At 42.3% G+C, this 18,415-nt stretch overlaps 1 protein-coding gene across 9 annotated transcripts in view; it reads right to left on the bottom strand.

The window, feature by feature from the left end:
* Positions 1–18,415, bottom strand: part of ABA3 (molybdenum cofactor sulfurase (LOS5) (ABA3)) — a 100,431-nt gene that overhangs the window by 52,570 nt on the left and 29,446 nt on the right. For all 9 annotated transcript variants that reach the window (XR_009439457.2, XM_059587771.2, XM_059587772.2 and 6 more), the window contains exons 7-8: positions 11,315–11,417; positions 11,185–11,230 (exon numbers count right to left, since the gene is read on the bottom strand). Coding sequence is in view for 8 of the 9 variants with exons in the window: in XM_059587771.2 (XP_059443754.2) it covers positions 11,185–11,230; positions 11,315–11,417 (149 nt within the window). In the remaining variant the exon portion in view is untranslated. The remainder of the gene's footprint in view (positions 1–11,184; positions 11,231–11,314; positions 11,418–18,415) is intronic.

Genomic DNA, 18,415 nt, shown 5'->3' with positions numbered 1-18,415 from the left:
TCAGCAAAGAGAAGGTGAGAAACAATTACCCGCTCAGGCTCTCTAGTACCCACATAAAAGCCATTGATGAAACCCCTACTGATGGAAGCGTTTATCAACCTACTGAACGCCTCCATGACCAAGATGAACAAAAAAGGCGAAAGAGGATCACCTTGTCTCACCCCACGCGAACTCCCAAAGAACCCAGAGGAAGAGCCATTAATCAACACCGAAAACCGCACCGACGAGATACAATGCTTGATCCATGAACACCATTTCTCACCAAAACCACACCTCCTCAACAAATAGATTAAGAACTTCCAATTCATGTGATCATAAGCCTTCTCCATATCCAACTTACACAAGAGGCCGGGATCCCCAGATCTGATACGGCTGTCCAGGCATTCATTGGCTATAAGCACCGAATCCAAAATATGTCTTCCTTTGACGAAAGCGTTCTGAGGGTTGGAGATCACCTGATTCATGACTCTCCTCATTCTATTGGCTAGGACCTTCGCAATAATCTTATAGATCCCCCCCACAAGGCTGATAGGGCGAAAATCCTTCAGATCGGAAGCCCCATGCGACTTCGGAATAAGAGCAATAAACGTAGCGTTGAGGCTTTTTTCGAATTTACCTCGGTCATGGAACTCCAAAAAAACAGCCATGATGTCCAGTTTGATCACCTCCCAACAATCCTGGAAGAAAGCCATAGAAAAGCCATCTGGGCCTGGAGCCTTATCCCTATCCATTTTTTGGACCACCTCCCACACCTCCCTTTCCTCGAAAGGAACCTCCAGACTAGAAGCCTCGTTCACCTCCAACCTATCGAAATGGAGGTTATCCAACCTCGGTCTCCAACTAAGAGACTCTGTGAAGAGCGACTCATAAAAGTGAGTGATATGATTACTAATAACCTCTTGATCAGAAGTACTAGTGCCATGAATGTTCAAAGACTCAATATAATTCTGTCTTCGATTGGCATTAGCTACCCGATGGAAGAATTTCGTACACTTGTCGCCCTCTTTCAACCAACGGATCCTAGATTTTTGCCTCCAACTGATTTCTTCTTGAAGAAGAGAAGATTCTAGCTCTGAAGCGAGCACCCTTTTCCTCTCAATCTCTTCTGCTGATAAGCCTCTCTCTTCCTCCGTCCTATCCAAAGCTTTAAGATCTTCCATACGGGCCTTAATACAAACCCCCACATTGCCGAAATCTTGATCATTCCATCTTTTAATATCCCACTTAAGAGCCTGCAACTTTTTAGAAAGAATGAAGCTTGGAGTGCCCTGAAAATGATACGAGTCCCACCAGCTACGCACTTTATCTACAAAACCCTCCACTTTGAGCCACATATTCTCAAATTTAAAAGGCCTTTTACCTCCCGGGTGAGAATTGCAGTCCAAAATAATAGGAGCATGATCAGAGCAAACCCGAAGCAACCTCTTCTGACGCAAATCTGGATGGCAGGCTTCCCAATCCGGAGAGACAAGAAAGCGATCAAGCCTGGACCAAGAGCTATTGTTTGACCAGGTAGAGATCCCCCCAACTAAGGGGAGGTCCATGAGGCCTTGCTCCGAAATGAACTCACCGAAATCCCTCATCGCAACTCGTGAATGAGCTCCCCTCGATCTTTCACTTGGATAGAGAGTGACATTGAAATCCCCGCCGATGCACCATGGCACGTCCCAACAACTCATGACCCCTGCCAACTCCTCCCAAAGAAAACGCCTAGAATAAACTCTGTTAGGACCATACACTCCCGCAAACGCCCACGCAAAGCCATCATCAACATTCTTAAAGGAGCAAGCCGCCACATAATTCCCCAACACTACATCTACCTTCTCAACAGCCCTTTTATCCCACATGAGTAAAATGCCCCCCGAAGCCCCAATGGAAGGGACATAGCACCACTCCATCCCTTTGTTTCTTATGGGTACACCTGAAGAGAAAGGAACATTTGACATTTGAAGGCTGAGAACTGTTATTGCACTCTGAGATCACTTTATGTTTAGATTTTTTTTTATAAGTAATCGATAAATCATTAAAAGCGAAGGCAGGAAGTATGCAAGAGAAGCCACCTAACTAATAGGGGCAAAAAGAATAAGAAAATCATGATAACTAACCACTATAGGAGAAACATAAGCAATTGTCCAAAGATATAAAGTGTTAAAAAAATAAAGACTTAATATTCTCCAAAGTCTTCTCACGGTTCTCAAAACATCTACAATTCTTTTCCTTCTATAAACAACATAAATGGCATGAATGCACTATCTTCCAAACTGTAGCACTATGAGTGTTGTTGTCAGTCCACCAACAAGGGTACAAATCAATAGACATAACCCAAGACAATCCAAATCAACTGAGGAAAACATTCCAAATGGTACAAGCAACCTCATAATGAAGAAGAAGATGGGCCACAAACTCCCATCCCTTTTGCACATACAACACCTATTAACCACAATGACGTGCCGCTTCTAGAGATTGTCTATGGTAAGGATCTTTACTAGGACTACCAATCACACAAAAAAGGCCACCCTTAACAGAACCTTAGTCTGTCCAACACTTCTTCAAGGGAAAAAGACACAATCATGACAACCTATGACACTGTAGAAATATTTAACACCAAATAGACCCTTTTTGGAAGGGACCCACCACGGCTTGTCCTCCATTCCCATCACACTCTCACTTAATACAACACCCTAAAGAACAAGGCAAAGCCTTCCACCTCCTTATCTCGAGCCACTCTAGTAAAGCTCAAGCTCCACAGAATAGAACCTCCAAAAAATTTCATATAAGTCACAATAGAAACATCCTTTATGCGAGCAATACCAAATAGAATTGGAAATGCCACTTTTTATCCTTTATGTAATTTTTGCCACTTTTTTCTCCAATGTTCTGGGTCTAGCGTATGCCGTGAGTTTTCCTTTTGAACTGAGCACATAACCATAGATGAAGACACATAGGAGCATGGGGTTGTCTAGAGCCTGGAAAGTGGAGTCTAAGGAGTTTGTGATGATCGTGAAGGATGGAGATACGGTGCTGAAATTGCAAGAGCGATGTAGAGGTAAGACGCGTTCGTTACGGCTGAATTGGAAAGAAGCGGTTTGGCTAGTGAATATCTTTGATGAGCTGATGGCGGTGGAGGATTCAAGGGTATTTTGGGATGATGGCTTGCTCCTTCAGAAACGTCATGACGGTTTTGCTTGGGCTTTTGCGGGGGTGTATGGCCCTAATAGAGACAACATCAGGCGTTTCCTTTGGGAGGAACTGGTGGGCCTTATGAGTTGGTGGGATTTGCCTTGGTGTATTGGTGGGGATTTCAACACCACTTTGTTCCCTAGTGAAAGATCCGGGGGAGCTTATTCTCGGGCTGCGATGAGGTATTTTGCAGATTTTATTTCGGAGCAGGGTCTTATGGACTTCCCGTTAGCTAGGGGGGCTTCTACTTGGTCTAACAACCATTCCTGGTCACGGCTAGACCGATTCCTAGTCTCTCCGGAATAGGAAGCTCGTTACCCAAGTATGCGACAAAAGAGGTTGCTTCGGGTGTGTTCGGATCATGCTCCTATTATTCTTGATTGTAGTTGCTTCTTGGGAGGCAAAAGACCTTTCAAGTTCAAGAACATGTGGCTTAAAGCGGAGGGTTTTGTCGACAAAGTAAGAAGTTGGTGGAGTCCTATTATTTCCATGGTACTTCGAATTTTATTCTGGCAAAAAAGATGCAAGCTCTTAAGGGGGACATTAAGAGATGGAATGCCTACGAATTTGGCAACGTGGGAGGGAGCATCAAGGCCCGCATGGATGATATAAAGGCTCTTGATAGGGTGGAGGAAGAGAGAGGGTTATCTGCTGATGATATTGAGAGGAAGAGGTTGTTAGCCAAAGATTTGGAGACTCTTCTGTTACATGAGGAAATTAGCTGGAGGCAAAAATCTAGGATTCGTTGGATGAAAGAGGGAGACAAATGTACGAAATTTTTCCATCAGATTGCTAATGCAAATAGAAGACATAATTCTATTGAGTCTCTGACTGTGGGTGGCTCTACTACTTCATATCAAGGGGTCATTAGCAACCACGTTACCAGTTTCTACGAGTCTTTTTTCAGAGAGCCTCAACTGGAGATCGAGGCTGGATGATCTTGATTTTGATATGTTGAACTTTGGTGAGGCGTCTAGGTTGGAAGTTTCTTTCGAGGAAAGGGAGGTATAGGAGGTGGTGAAAGGTATGGATAGGGACAAGGCGCCAGGCCCGGATGGCTTTTCTATGGCTTTTTTTCAGGATTGTTGGGATGTGATTAAGGTGGACATTATGGCAGTTTTTGCGGAGCTCCATGAGCGAGGTAAATTTGAAAAAAGCCTTAATGCTACATTCATCTCTCTCATTCCGAAGATACATGGAGCTTCCGACATTAAGGATTTTCGTCCGATTAGCCTTGTGGGAGGGTCTTATAAGATTGTAGCAAAGGTCTTAGCCAACAGAATGAAGAAAGTGATGGATAGGGTCATTTCTAAACCCCAGAATGCCTTTGTTAAAGGTAGGCAAATCTTGGACTCAGTTCTTATTGCCAATGAATGTTTGGATAGCCGAATCAGATTAGGGGAACCTAGCTTGTTGTGCAAATTGGATATGGAAAAGGCTTATGATCATATGAATTAGAAGTTTCTACTTTACTTACTGAGAAGGTGCGGTTTTGAAGAAAAATGGTGTTCCTGGATTGAACATTGCATTTCGTCTGTGCCATTCTCGGTTTTGATCAATGGTTCTTCTTCCGGTTTCTTTGATAGCTCACGGAGAGTGAGGCAAGGAGACCCTCTTTCTCCTTTCTTGTTTGTTCTAGTCATGGAGGCGTTTAGCGGGATGATCAATGCCTAGATAAACAGAGGTTTTATCTCTAGTTTTTCTGTGGGAAGCAGAGTGTCAGATCGGGTTATTGTCTCTCACCTTCTCTTTGCTGATGATACTTTGGTTTTTTGTGGGGCAGATCCTAATCAAGTTAGAAACATGGTGCTTTACTTGTTGGCTTTGAAGCCATTTCTGGGTTAAAGGTGAATCTGGCTAAATCTGTCTTGGTCCCTTTTGGTAGTATGAATAATGTGGGCATTTTGTTCTTGGCTGTGGTTCAGCGTCTATGCCTTTGAAGTACTTGGGTCTCCCTTTGGGAGCCCCGTTTAAGGTCAAGGCCAGTTGGGAGGATATGTTGGAGAAGTATGCCAGAAGGTTGGCTCCATGGAAATGCTTGTATTTGTCTAAAGGGGGGAGGATTACTCTCATTAAGAGCACCTTATCCAATCTTCCCACTTATTTCTTGTCTCTGTTTCCTATTCCTGCTTCGATGGCGAAGCATATGGAGAAGATTCAACGTGATTTCTTATGGAGTGGGATCAATGATGAGTTTAAGTTCCATCTGGTTAGTTAGAACAAGGTATGTTCTCTGATCTCTGAGGGAAGTTTAGGGATCCGGAATATGCGTTTGATGAATAAAGCTTTGTTGGGGAAATGGTTGTGGAGATTTGCTCATGAGAAAGAGGCTTGGTGGAGAAAGATACTGGTGGCAAAGTATGGTGCGGTTTGGGGTGGTTGGCGTTCTAGGGTGCCCAGTGGTTCGCATGGGGTGGGGTTATGGAAGTACATTAACAAGGGGTGGAGGTCGTTTCATTGTCACATTAGATTGGTCCCTGGATTTGGGTCCAATATCAAGTTTTGGGAGGATATCTGGTGCGGTGACACATCTCTCAAGGATGCTTTCCCTGCTCTTTTCAATATTGCCACCAATAAGGATGCGTCTATTGCGGATAACAGGGAGTGTATAAATGGCTTCGTGCAGTAGAATGTTTCCTTCATTTGCAGGGTTCATGATTGGGAAGTGGAGGTCTTGGCCTCGTTTACACTCTCTTGTATTCGCACTTGATGCGTGGGGTAGGGGAGGATAGGATGTGGTGGATCTCTTCACGTAAAGGAAAATTTGAGGTTAGATCTTATTACAGGATCCTTGCCTCTAAAGATCCTTCCCCTTTCCCTTGGAAGAATTTATGGCGCACCAAGGTTCCTTCCAAAGTGGCTTTTTTTGCTTGGACGGCCGTGCTTGGGAAGACTCTAACCTTGGATAATGTTCGGAAGAGAGGTATTGTTGTGATAAATCGTTGTTGCATGTGTGAGTTGGATGCAGAGTCAGTTGACCATCTCTTTCCTCATTGTGGGGTTGTGTGGATTTCGTGGAGCTCGTTTTGGTTTGTATTGGGTGATGCCTGGTAGCGTCAGAGGGTTGTATGCTTCTTGTTGGGTGGGAGGCAATTCTTGTAGCGCCGTTGTGGAAGATGGTTCTTCTTTGCCTTATGTGGTGCATTTGGATTGAGAGAAATGCTAGACATTTCGAGGACTCGTCTAGGAACATTGACGATCTTATACACTTTTTCTTGTACACCCTTTTCACTTGGATTGCTGGTTGGTTAACGCCCTTAGTGATCAGCTTCCGTGACTTCCTTTTTATGTTTTCTTCTTCTTTTTCTCCCTCTTAGTCGCTCTCTTGTATACTCCCAATGTACTAGGGTTGCGCCCCTCTGTGCTTTGTTTAATACATCTTTTTTACTTATAAAAAAAAAAAGAATTGGAAATGCTTCCCTAAGGACCATCTCCCCATTGCAAAGATCATACCAGAATCTAATCTTGGATCCATCTCCCACCTCAAATATAGTATGACTACAAAAACTTTTTTTTTGACAAGTAATAAGTATTGACTACAAAAACTTACCCTAATTCCTCCTAATATTCTCCCATAAACCCACCCCATATGCTCTGATAGGCTCAGTAGAACACCACCCTCCCCACAAGCTTCCATATTTAGAGGCCACCATCACTCTCCATCAAGCCTCTTTCTCAAACCCAATAACGCCAAAGCCATTTACCTAAGAGAGCATGATAGAATCTCAACAAGTTCCTAATCTTCAACCCTCCCTCAGAGATCAGTGTACAAACCTTCAGCCAACACACCAGGTGATATTTGAAGTTTTGAACTCTTCACCTAACCTACCCAATAAGAAATCACCTTGGAGCTTCTCAATATGATTTGCAACACTCGTAGGGAGAGGAAAGAGAGATATGAAGTACGTAGGTAAGTTGGATAGAGTACCTTTAATAAGGGTAATCCTATCACCCTTAGACAAATACAACATTTTTCCTACTAGCCAACCGACGTTGTATCGTCTTTAATAACACTGTCGCATATAGCTTGGCCTTATAGAAAGCCCCCAATCAAAGACCAAGATACTTCAAGGCAGGGACGCAACCCCACAACCCAGGATCCCAACCATCCCAGCTGCATTATCAACATATCTCACAGGGACCAATTCCGACTTGGCTAAGTCTGTCTTCAAACCTGACACATGATCAAATAATGATAATAAACTTTGTATACTGTGTAGATGATTTGGGTCAGCCCTACAAAAAAGTAAGGTATCATCAGCAAACAAGTGGGAGATATCAGTCCCTATCCCCATAGAGAAGACAAACAAAAAACGTCCACTCACTGTAGCTGAAATCATCCCACCCAAAGCGAGATTGATGCACCTGTTATAGCAGTTGTTTCCTCTTGGATTTTAGCAAGTAGCTTCTTTTTTTAACTTTCTATTTTCTTGTATTCCCTTTTATTTTTACCAATGTTTTCTCTTATATACTCCCATATGTACTAGGTTGCACCACTTTTGCTTTTCACTGATTTATTGATATACTTGTTATGTTAAAAAAAATCCTTTTAGTCTACTATCTTCAACAAGAAGCACACTATTCAAAAGAAAAACTAAAACTTCCTCCATGACCATTTGTAACAAGGTCACCGACAATGTCTCGGAAAGGTAACTCTAGTGCTAAGAGAATTGAATATTCACCAAGGACCTAATAGACCTCTTCATTACTACCTTTGATGTCATCTAGATACCATTCGTATGAAATATACTAGAGAAAAACTAAACCAAAGTGGATACCTGTAAGAGTGTAAAGTATCACATTCAAAAAGAATCATGGGTAGCTTTCAAAAGAAAGAAAGAATTAGGGGTAAAAAATGAAATAAAAATAAAAAAATAAAAAAATAAAAAACCCACTGAAAAAACAAATAAGAATAGATGAGCTCCCCTAGTTATATTTTGGCTTAGAAATTAGGGGCTTCAAAGAGGGACATCAAAAGATGGAATGACCAAGAGTTTGGAGGGATAGAAGAATTGAAGGCTCTTGATAGGTTGGAGGAAGGGAGAGGGTTAGTAGATGAAGAGGAGAGGAGAAGAGTGATCATAGGTGAATTAGAGATCTCTTTATTGCAAGAAGAAATCAGCTAGAGACAAAAATCCAGATCTGTTGGCTGAAGGAGGGAGACAGTGTACTAAGTTCTTCCATCGGATTGCCAATGCCAATAGAAGAAATAATTCCATTGAGTCCTTGTCTATTAATGGAGTAGTTACATCCAATCAAGCCTTTATCAGAAATCATGTTGTTAGATTCTATGAGTCCTTGTTCACAAATCGTTACAATTGGAGACCAAGGCAAGATAATCTTGGTTTTGACTCATTGGATGCTGGCGAGGCGGCTAGGCTCGAACTCCGTTTGAGGAAAGGGAGGTTCTTGTGGTGGTCAAAGGTATGGATAGAGACAAGGCTCTAGGACTAGATGGCTTTTCTATCGCTTTCTTTCAAGATTGCTGGTCAGTGATAGAGGAGGATATTATGGCGGTATTCTCAGATTTTTATGCTTGAGGTAAATTTGAAAAAAGCCTTAATGTTACGTTTATTTCTCTCATTCCAAAGGTGTCTAGGGCATCCGAGCTCAAAGAGTTTCGGCCAATCAGCCTTGTAAGTGGGATCTACAAGATTATTGCCAAAGTTCTTGCGAACAGGATTAGGAGAGTTATGGACAGGGTTATCTCTAAGCCATAGAATGCTTTTGTCAAAGGAAGGCAAATTCTGGACTCAATTCTTATTGCAAATGAATGTTTGGATAGTCGCATCAAAGCTGGTTTACCAGGTATGTTGTGCAAATTAGATATGGAGAAGGCTTATGATCATATGGATTGAAAGTTCCTTTTGTATCTTCTGAGTAGGTGTGGGTTTGGGGAGAAATGGTGCTCTTGGATAGCACATTGTATATCATCAATTCGATTCTCTATGCTGATAATGGCACTCTGTTAGGCTTCTTTAGCAATTCTCGAGGGGTGAGGCAGGGTGATCCTCTTTCTCCCTTTCTCTTTGTCATTGTGATCGAGGCGTTCAGCAGAATGATCAACGCCTCTATTGAAAGTGGTTTCATCATAGGTTTTTCAGTGGAGCGATTATCGAAGCGGGTCAACATTTCTCATTTACTATTTGCATATGATACTTTGGTGTTTTGTGGGGTAAATTCTAATCAAGTTTGATCCATTGGCGCCCTGTATGCTTTGAAGTTGTTTCGGGGTTAAAGGTGAATATGGCTAAATTAGTTTTCGTCCTGGTAGGCACAGCGGACAACGCGGGTGAATTGGCTAGTGTTTTGGGCTGTAGAACGGCTTCCTTACCTTTGAAATACTTGGGGCTTCCTTTAGGGGCTTCTTTTTAGGCGAAGTCTATATGGGATGATGTTGTGGAGAAGATTGATCGCCGACTGGCTATCTGGAAAAGGTTGTACCTCTCCAAGGGTGGGAGAGTTACCCTTATCAAAAGCACTCTATCCAACCTTCCTACCTACTTCATGTCCCTGTTTCCCATTCCTGCCTCAGTAGTGAAGCATATAGAGAAGATACAACGTGCTTTCTTATGGAGAGGGATTAGTTAAGAGTTTAAGTACCATTTGGTTAACTAGTCCAAGGCATGTACTCCCATCTCTGAGGGTGGACTAGGGATCTGGGATCTGAGAATGTTCAATCGAGCTTTATTAGAGAAGTAGTTGTAGCGTTATGCACATGAGCGAGAGGCATGGTGGAGAACGGTGCTAGAGGCCTAGTATGGATAAGTATGGGGTGGTTGGCGCTCTAGTGACACATGAGGGTCACATGGAGTAGGGCTTCAGAAGTATATTAGTAGGGAGTGGCGTGTGTTCTTTAGCCGCACCAAGCTTGATCCTGGAGATGGGTCCAAGATCAGATTCTGGGAGGATGTGTGGTGAGGAGAGGTGACAATCAAGGATGCTTTTCCAGGTATTTATAATATAGCCAGCGTAAAGGATGCATCGATCGCTGACAACATGGATCGTTCGAGTGGTTCTACCCAGTAGAATGTTAGTTTTAACGTTTGGTTCGTTATTGGGAAGTAGAAGTCCTAGCCTCTTTCTATTCGTTATTGTATTCCCAAAAGATGCGGAGAGAAGAGGAAGACAAGTTGTGGTGGGCTCCTTCATGTAAAGGAAAGTTTGATGTTAGATCTTTTTACAAAAGAATTGCCTCTAAAGAGTCTAGCACTTTCCCATAGAAGAGTATTTGGAGAACAAAGACACCTTCGAGAGTGGCTTTCTTTGTATGGACGGCAGCACTAGGGACGATCCTCACATTGGACAACCTGAGTAAAAGACAGATCGTGGCGATAAACCGATGCTGTTTGTGTATGTCGGACGGGGAGTTAGTCGATCATTTGATTCTTCACTATAAGGTTGCACGTGCACTTTGGCATGCTATCTTCAATCAGTTCGGGTTGCATTGGGTTATGCCTTGCTAGGTAGAGGATTTGTATGGACGAAAGGGCGCTGTCAGAGTGCAGTTGTGTGGAAGATGATTCCTTTATGTCTTATGTGGTGCTTATGGAGCGAAAGAAATGCAAGATGTTTTGAGGATTCCCCAAGGACTTTAGAGGAGCTTACACACTTTTGTTTTTTACACTATTCACTTGGACAGCTGCTTGGTTAGCTCCGTTAGTGATTAGTTTTTCTGAGTTTCTTATTCTTTTCTCTCCTTCTAACTAGGCACTCTCTTTTTATACTCCATGTGTAATAGGTTTGCGCTCCTCTGCGCTTTTAATATATACAACGTTACTTATCAAAAAAAAAAAATACATCTATGTCTGGTGCATAAAAAGCAATGTAACAACTTATGCAGTATAACAACATATACTGCATAAGTTATGTTGTGATCATCCCAAAAAAAAAAACTTATGCAGTATATGGGAGAATAATCACATAATAAACACAAAAGCCTTTTAAACCACGATCACATGATACTTTCAAAATAATATCAATCTTTCAGCATCAAATGCTTACCATTTCGGGCAATGAGAGCTCCAAGTCCAGTTGGATAGCCAAATAGCTTTACAAAAACAATATGGAGACAAAAAATCAATACCTTAATGTAGTAGTTTCTAACTGATGAATTTTGCACTTACATACACACCTTATAGAAGGAGACAACAACAAAATCTGCAGGATGCTTTGATAAATCTAGCGGGTTGGTTGAACATCCTTTTGCCGCATCAATCAGTACCATCCAGCGCCCACTGTCAGAACATAAGAAGAGAAAAATTGCATTCTGTAACTGATATTCAAAATCATTGAAATCACTGATTTGAGGAGCAAACCAGCAAAGAGCTATCTTTTCTGGTCCAGCGCCCACTGTCATAACATAAGAATAGAAAAATTGAATTTTTTAACTGATATTCAAAATCATTGAAATCAGTGATTTGAGGAACCAGCAAACCAGCAAAGAGCTATCTTTTCTGGCACCCAGATGCAGCAACAATAATAATAAAATATGCTAACAGTCACATACGACATTTCAAACTGAAGTTTGAAGCATTTGTTGGCATGCACACCATGATCAGAGATTCTGCAAAAAGGGGTTGATTAGATTTGTGGCTATAAAAGCTATATGAAGTTTTTGTTCCACTCGAATTATGCATGATCTCAGCAAGCCAAATCATCTCCTCTTCTTAAATTTAGCTCGTAACTTAATCTCACAATTTTAGGTGCCTTTTAAGTCTTCTTTTCAATTACAAAGAAAAATGCAAGAACCAAATTATCGATAGTTTGCACTCATTGTGACAGCACAACAAACCTAGACAGGAATATTCAAAAAACAAAAGATCATCTAGGCATCATACCTAGGTTTCTAAAATAATCATAATCACAATCATGCCTAGGAAGAAGGCAATCTCACCCTCAAAACACTAAGAAAAGATATTGACATTTTATTTAACTTATTAAATCACCAGTTATCACAAAAGCGTAAGCTTATAGGAAATTGTAAATTTAATCATCTAATTAATATTCTAACACTCACTTTCCAGTATGGGCTCAAACTTTCAAACTTCTCCTTTATAAGTGAGGGCCCAACTTGTGAAATATTTAATTGAAATGAGGAGTAAACTTTAAAGTTCAGGTTCAAACTCAAGACCTCTGCTATAATACCATGTTAAACTATCGGTTGTCCTAAAAGATTAAGCTTATAGAAAATTGTGAATTTAATCATTTAATTAATATTTTAAAAGAACTCAATCTCTTTATGAATTTGACAGATTAAATCATAACCTTTATATAGGTTATTCTTAATCCTTTTCCTAGAAAGAGATTTCAAATAAAAGAAATTACAAAAGCAGGTAGGAAACTACCAAAACAAAATAGAAAAAAGACCTAAAACACAAAAGAAAACTCCAAGGCCTCTGGTACAGCCCATTCCAACCAATCTAGAAATTACCAAATTAACCCCACCTTACTAATATTTAATTAGAACTGACCAACAACTTTCTAATGCAAAGAACCATAAAAATAAGACCAATTAGTACATAAAATATGGGTGCCAATCAGATCCCACATTGAAACTAGACAATAATTTTATTTTTATTTTTGCGTAAATTCATTTTGTCATAATTAATATAAATATTACTGAAAAAGGGCAGAGGAGCGCAACACTAATGCAAAAATATATACAAGTAAACCCCTACGGAATATACAAAGAGCACATATTCAAGAACTCTTCTATAGTCGGGACATCAATACGTATATTCATCTTTGGACTTGTTTTTACATGAACTTTTTTCTGGCTGCATCATTCTCCCCTAGTTAAAACAAACACACCCTGTGTTTTGAGGTGCTTTATAATCGAGCTTTTCAATTTCTTTGCATCCTTGGAACAAGACCACAAGGCCAAGTTTGACCCCACTTCACCATCTTAAGTGGAGCTAAAAATGAAGATAATTGGATAGTGCTTTTCAACCAAATCATTCAATTGGTCAGGGAAGACAAAATCAAAGTTGGGATTGTTCCTTGTAAAGATTGTGTTGTAGAAATTATTTTGAACTTGAATTGTGATAGCATTCCCATTCAATAGCTCCCTTTAAACAACATATCCAGCAATCCCAGCCTCGACCTCTTTAATCTCTTCTTTCGTCACACCATCCTCTTTTCTTCTTGTTCTCGAATAATATGTGCGGGTAGATGAGATGTACTTGACACCATAAAATGCTGAACAGTAGCAGGTTAATCGATTTCTTTTCCTGCAACAGTGGATTTGACCCCTTTTTCTTCACTCTCATGTTTAATCTGTCATTAAGCAATTCAGTAGCTTTCTTCTCATCAAAAGCTTCTGCCTTTAATTTTCCAGCACGCTACACTGACTCCCCCGGTTCATGTTTAGGCCATTCAGCTTGCCGTTTGAGCTCTACTGCTGGTTCTTCTTGCTTTTCAAGCTTTCTTGCGTGCATTTCTGACTCGCTCACATGCTGTTCTGGCTTTCTAACTTCCTCTAGTGGCAGTTTAGTTCCTTGTTTATACTTTTCCACTTTCTACTACTGTTTTCCAGGACTTCTTGCATACAATTTTGGCAATTCAAAGACTATATTTAGAATGGAATGGAAAATTGTAGATCTTTTTTATAGACTTTATGCATATGTCAAACTGCATAGCCATTCCTTAGCATCTTCAAGATCTTCTTAAATGAACATGAGAGATCTCTTTTTTTATGTTAGATCTCAGCTCACTCTTCAATCAAGAAATAATCATACATTAACTTTCAACTATTCCTCAATTAAGAAATAATTCTTACATTTCCTTGCATAATCAATCCACACACAAAACACATTTTCCAAGAGATGGTCAAGATCATCTTGAAAACCAGATAGAATAATTTCTTCCTCAGAAGTTTTTCACCCTCTTCCCAAGTCAATCCACTCTGATAAGAACTCCCTCTATGGTCAAGATCATCTTGAAAACCAGATAGAATAATTTCTTCATCAGTTTTTCACCCTCTGGTAGGGGCATCAGGGGTGAGAATTTTTTAGAGGAGCAATAGATTCAAAAGGTCCATCTTTCTGAAAAAGGATGAGCTAGCCGCGAATAGTGGATGATCTGGTGGCAGTGGACAACTCTGAAGTTTTCTGGGATCAATCTAGAGCTGGATACCCTAGAATTATTGCTCAGAAGTGTTCCAACAGGCATGGCTGCTTCTTGACAGTGGAGGAATTCGATGGAAGAAGACGGTGTGGCTCGATCATCATCTCTGAAGGACGTCATGGTTTTGGGTGGGTTCGTTTCACCAAGGAAATACAAGCAGCTAACTCATCTCTTCGTGAACACTGTGTGATCAGTGAGTATAGAGAGATTAGGGGAGAAAAGGGAGAAAAAGAGGTAAAGAAGCAGAGAAGCTATGAGGAGACAGTGAGACTGTCATCGAAGGCAACCCAGGAAGTATGCAAAGTCTGTCAAGAACAGGGGCGGCGAGGGAATACGTTTGACAAGAAGACCTTAGGTCCAAAGAAGACCCAGGTTCCAGCGACGGCTCAGGGAGGCGCGGGGGGGTTTCCGTTGGAATCTGTTATGGCTCCGACGACATCGTCCTGGCCGGCGAAGTCTACTCGAGGTCTGGTAGTGGGTGGCGTGATTGGTACGAAATCTGGCGGTTGCGTGGAGATAATGCCTATAGCTCCGGAGAGGTCAGCAAAGCCGGCGAAGAACTCTGAGCCGATGTCAATCCCTGATCGCATGAAGGGACAGGAGGAGATGGGATACCATGCTGGGCAGACCTACTCTGAGGTAGGCATTGAGCTCCTCAACGTGACGGAGTGTTTGAGACGTCTGAAGAGGGAATGTGACGTGGGTATGTCTAAGATCGATAGGGTGATTACTCAGATGAAGTCTAGTGGGCTTGGGCCGGGAGATAAGGAAGATGTGGATCAGTGGAAGGCTGTTTTTGAAAGAGAAGGAGAAATTTGGGCCGGGAGGGAAAATTATAAAGGCCAACAGCAGACTGAGGGTGAAGAAAAAGGTTATGTTTAAGCCCAAAGGTGTCGTGGCTTCTGCAGTGCGTTATGGTTTTAGCCCAGCTCAAGCCTCTCAAGCTGGGTTGGTTTCTACACCGGCCTCGGAGAAAGTCACGACTGGGTCGCGACTTCTAATGCCTTCTCCGGCGTGTTTGTCGTCGACCGACAGAGTGATAACAGGGGGAAGGGGGACTGGGTCAGCGACAGCTAGGATTCCCAGGGTGTCTATCGGCACTTCTGTGGGGGGTGTTAACGATCTCTTGGTCGGAGAGAACTCAATCCATATTCCCAGAAGCCCGGTGGAGGAGTTTCAGCCCACTGGCAAAGAGAAATCTCTGATGACTTATAGGAGGAGGAAGGATGGCCGGCAGAGAAGGGACGTGACTTTGATGGGTTCGTTAGAAGCCTCGGTTGCGGCGTCTAGGCAGTTGAAGGGGATCCTTGGACCGACGCCGGAAAATTCACAGAGGGTGCCGGAGACGATTTTGTCGTCGGGGGATCATCAGAGGAGAGTCGTCAGAGGATCATCAGAGGACACCGGAGAGGATTTTGGAGACCAGCGAGGCTGGGAAGGGTTCGTTTTTGGCCACACGACAGTTTCTGAGGGGGAGTCCCTCTCACTGGAAGGTTGAGATGGCAGGGGGGCTGGGCTCAGCAGTCTTGTCGGGGGGAGGAAATGAGTTTGGGTCCACTGATTCAACCTGGACAAGAATTGGATCGAACTTCAGAATTGGAGTCTTTTGAGTCTGATTCAAGTATGGATGGGGATAAAATTTCTGAAACAGTAGGTTTGGAGGATTTAGGATCAGACACGATCTCTTCCAGCTGGGTAGTTGAAAACTGCCTCAAATTTTGTCCAAAAATTGGTGTTTCTGATGAGGGGAAAAAGGAGGACTTGGAGGGTTTGTTCAAAGCTATTGAAGCTTCAAGAATGCAGTACGATTCTGATTTGGGAGGTGTTTCTACCTTTATCCCTGCACCTAAGGGACTTGAAGAGATTGAGGAATGTGAGAGGGTCGCTTTGGTGGATCATGAAGCTTAACATCGTAGCATGGAATGTGAGAGGGTTGAATGCACTCAAAAAAAGGTTGCGCATTAGGGGTCTTTTGAAAGAATGGAAGGTAGATATAGTGTGTTTGATTGAGACTAAGATGGAGACTATCACCCGAGAGGTGATACATAGTCTTTGGGGAGGTCAACATGTGGGGTGGAAGTTTAAAGGCTCTATTGGTTCGTCGGGGGGGGGATGTTAATGATGTAGGATAGGAGGGTAGTAGAGTGTAAGGAGGTCTGTGTGGGGCTTTTCACTTTGGCTTGCTCTTTCCAAAATGTGGAGGATAGTTGGGTTTGGGCGTTTGGGGAAGTGTATGGGCCTAATGAGGAAGTGGAGAGAAGAGCACTTTGGGAAGAGCTGACCGGTTTGGTGAGGGTGTGGGAGGTCCCTTGGTGTTTTGGCTGGGATTTTAACATTGCACGCTTTCCTAGTGAGCGTTCCAGTGATTCTTATTATTCTTCGAGCATGATGGCTTTCTCGGACTTCATTTCAAAGAATAATTTGGTGAATATTCCGATGATGGGGGGTCAATTTACCTGGTCCAATAATCAAGAAAATGAGAGTTGGTCAAGGATTGACCGGCTCTTGCTATCCTCGGACTGAGAAGATCACTACCCAACAGTATCACAAAGAAGACTTCAACGTCTGCTTTCCGATCACTTCCCTTTATTACTGGACTGTGGGACTCCTCGTGGAGGTAAGAAGGGTTTTAAATTTGAAAATATGTGGCTTAAAGCAGAGGGTTTTGTTCATAAGGTTGCTTCTTGGTGGGGGTCGTATTCGTTTGAGGGCTTACCTAGTTTTGTGCTTGCTAATAAACTGAAATCCCTTAAAAGGGACTTGAAAAAGTGGAATGAGGAGGTTTTTGGGGATATTGGGAGGAAAAAGAAGGAGTTGTTGGGAGGTATCCAGGAGTTGGATGAGTTGGCAGAGTCGAGAGGCTTAGATCAGGAGGAGAAGATCCGGAAGGCGGACAAGGTGAAAGATTTGGAGAATACCTTGTTGTGTGAAGAAATTCATTGGCGCCAAAAATCTAGAGCTTTGTGGCTCAAGGAGGGGGATCGAAATACTCGCTTTTTTCACAAGATGGCTAATTCTCATCGAAGGTATAACCGTGTAGAAGTGCTCCGTATCAATGGCGTCTTATCCGGAGATCCAGCTGAGGTAAAAGATCACATAGTGCAGTATTACCAAAGCCTTTATTCGGAACAAAGCACTTGGCGCCCTAGAATGGATAACCAGCCCTTTTTGTCCATCGAGGAGGAGGATAATAGGTGGTTACAAAGAGATTTTGAGGAAAATGAGGTTTGGGAGGTGGTAAAAGGCATGGAGGGTGATAAGGCTCCGGGTCCAGATGGCTTTTCTATGGCTTTCTTTCAAGCTTGCTGGGGTATTATCAAACAAGATGTTATGGCGGTTTTCGCAGAGTTCCATCGTAGACGTCAATTAGTGAAGAGCTTGAATGCAACTTTTATTTCCTTGATTCCGAAAAAGGCGGATGCGGTGGAGATGAAGGACTTTCGGCCCATTAGCCTGGTGGGAGGGGTGTATAAAATTGTGGCTAAGGTTCTTGCCAATAGGATGAAAACGGTTTTGGGTAAGGTCATTTCCTATTCTCAAAATGCTTTTATTGGGGGTCGGCAAATCCTAGATTCCGGTCTCATTGCAAATGAATGTGTCGATAGTCGCATGAAATCAGGGGTGCCAGGTTTTCTTTGTAAATTGGATTTGGAGAAGGCCTATGACGATGTAAACTGGGATTTTGTGCTGTATTTACTGCATAGATGTGGTTTTGGCAAGAGGTGGAGGGCTTGGATAGAGTGGTGTATTAAGACGGTAAGATTCTCCATTCTTATGAACGGTTCTCCGGAAGGGTTTTTTAACAGTTCGAGGGGAATCCAGCAAGGGGATCCTCTCTCCCCGTTATTGTTTGTGCTTGTTATGGAGGCTTTGAGTAAGATGGCGAATGCAACGGTTGACCAAGGCCTTCTGACTGATTTCTCAGTGGGAAATAGGGCCTTGTCGGAATTAATGGTCTCCCATTCCTTATTTGCGGATGATACTTTGATTTTTTGTGAAGATTCTATCAAGCAAAAATCCGGTATGTTCGTCTCATTCTCTTATGTTTTGAAGCTGTTTCGGGTTTGAGAGTGAATCTTGGAAAGTCAAAGATTGTGGCCATTGGTGA

This window comes from Corylus avellana, chromosome 3 (assembly GCF_965113065.1).
Source record: "Corylus avellana chromosome 3, dhCorAvel1.hap1.2, whole genome shotgun sequence".
NCBI classification, from domain to species: domain Eukaryota; kingdom Viridiplantae; phylum Streptophyta; class Magnoliopsida; order Fagales; family Betulaceae; genus Corylus; species Corylus avellana.
This window is presented reverse-complemented; position numbering and strand designations above follow the sequence as displayed.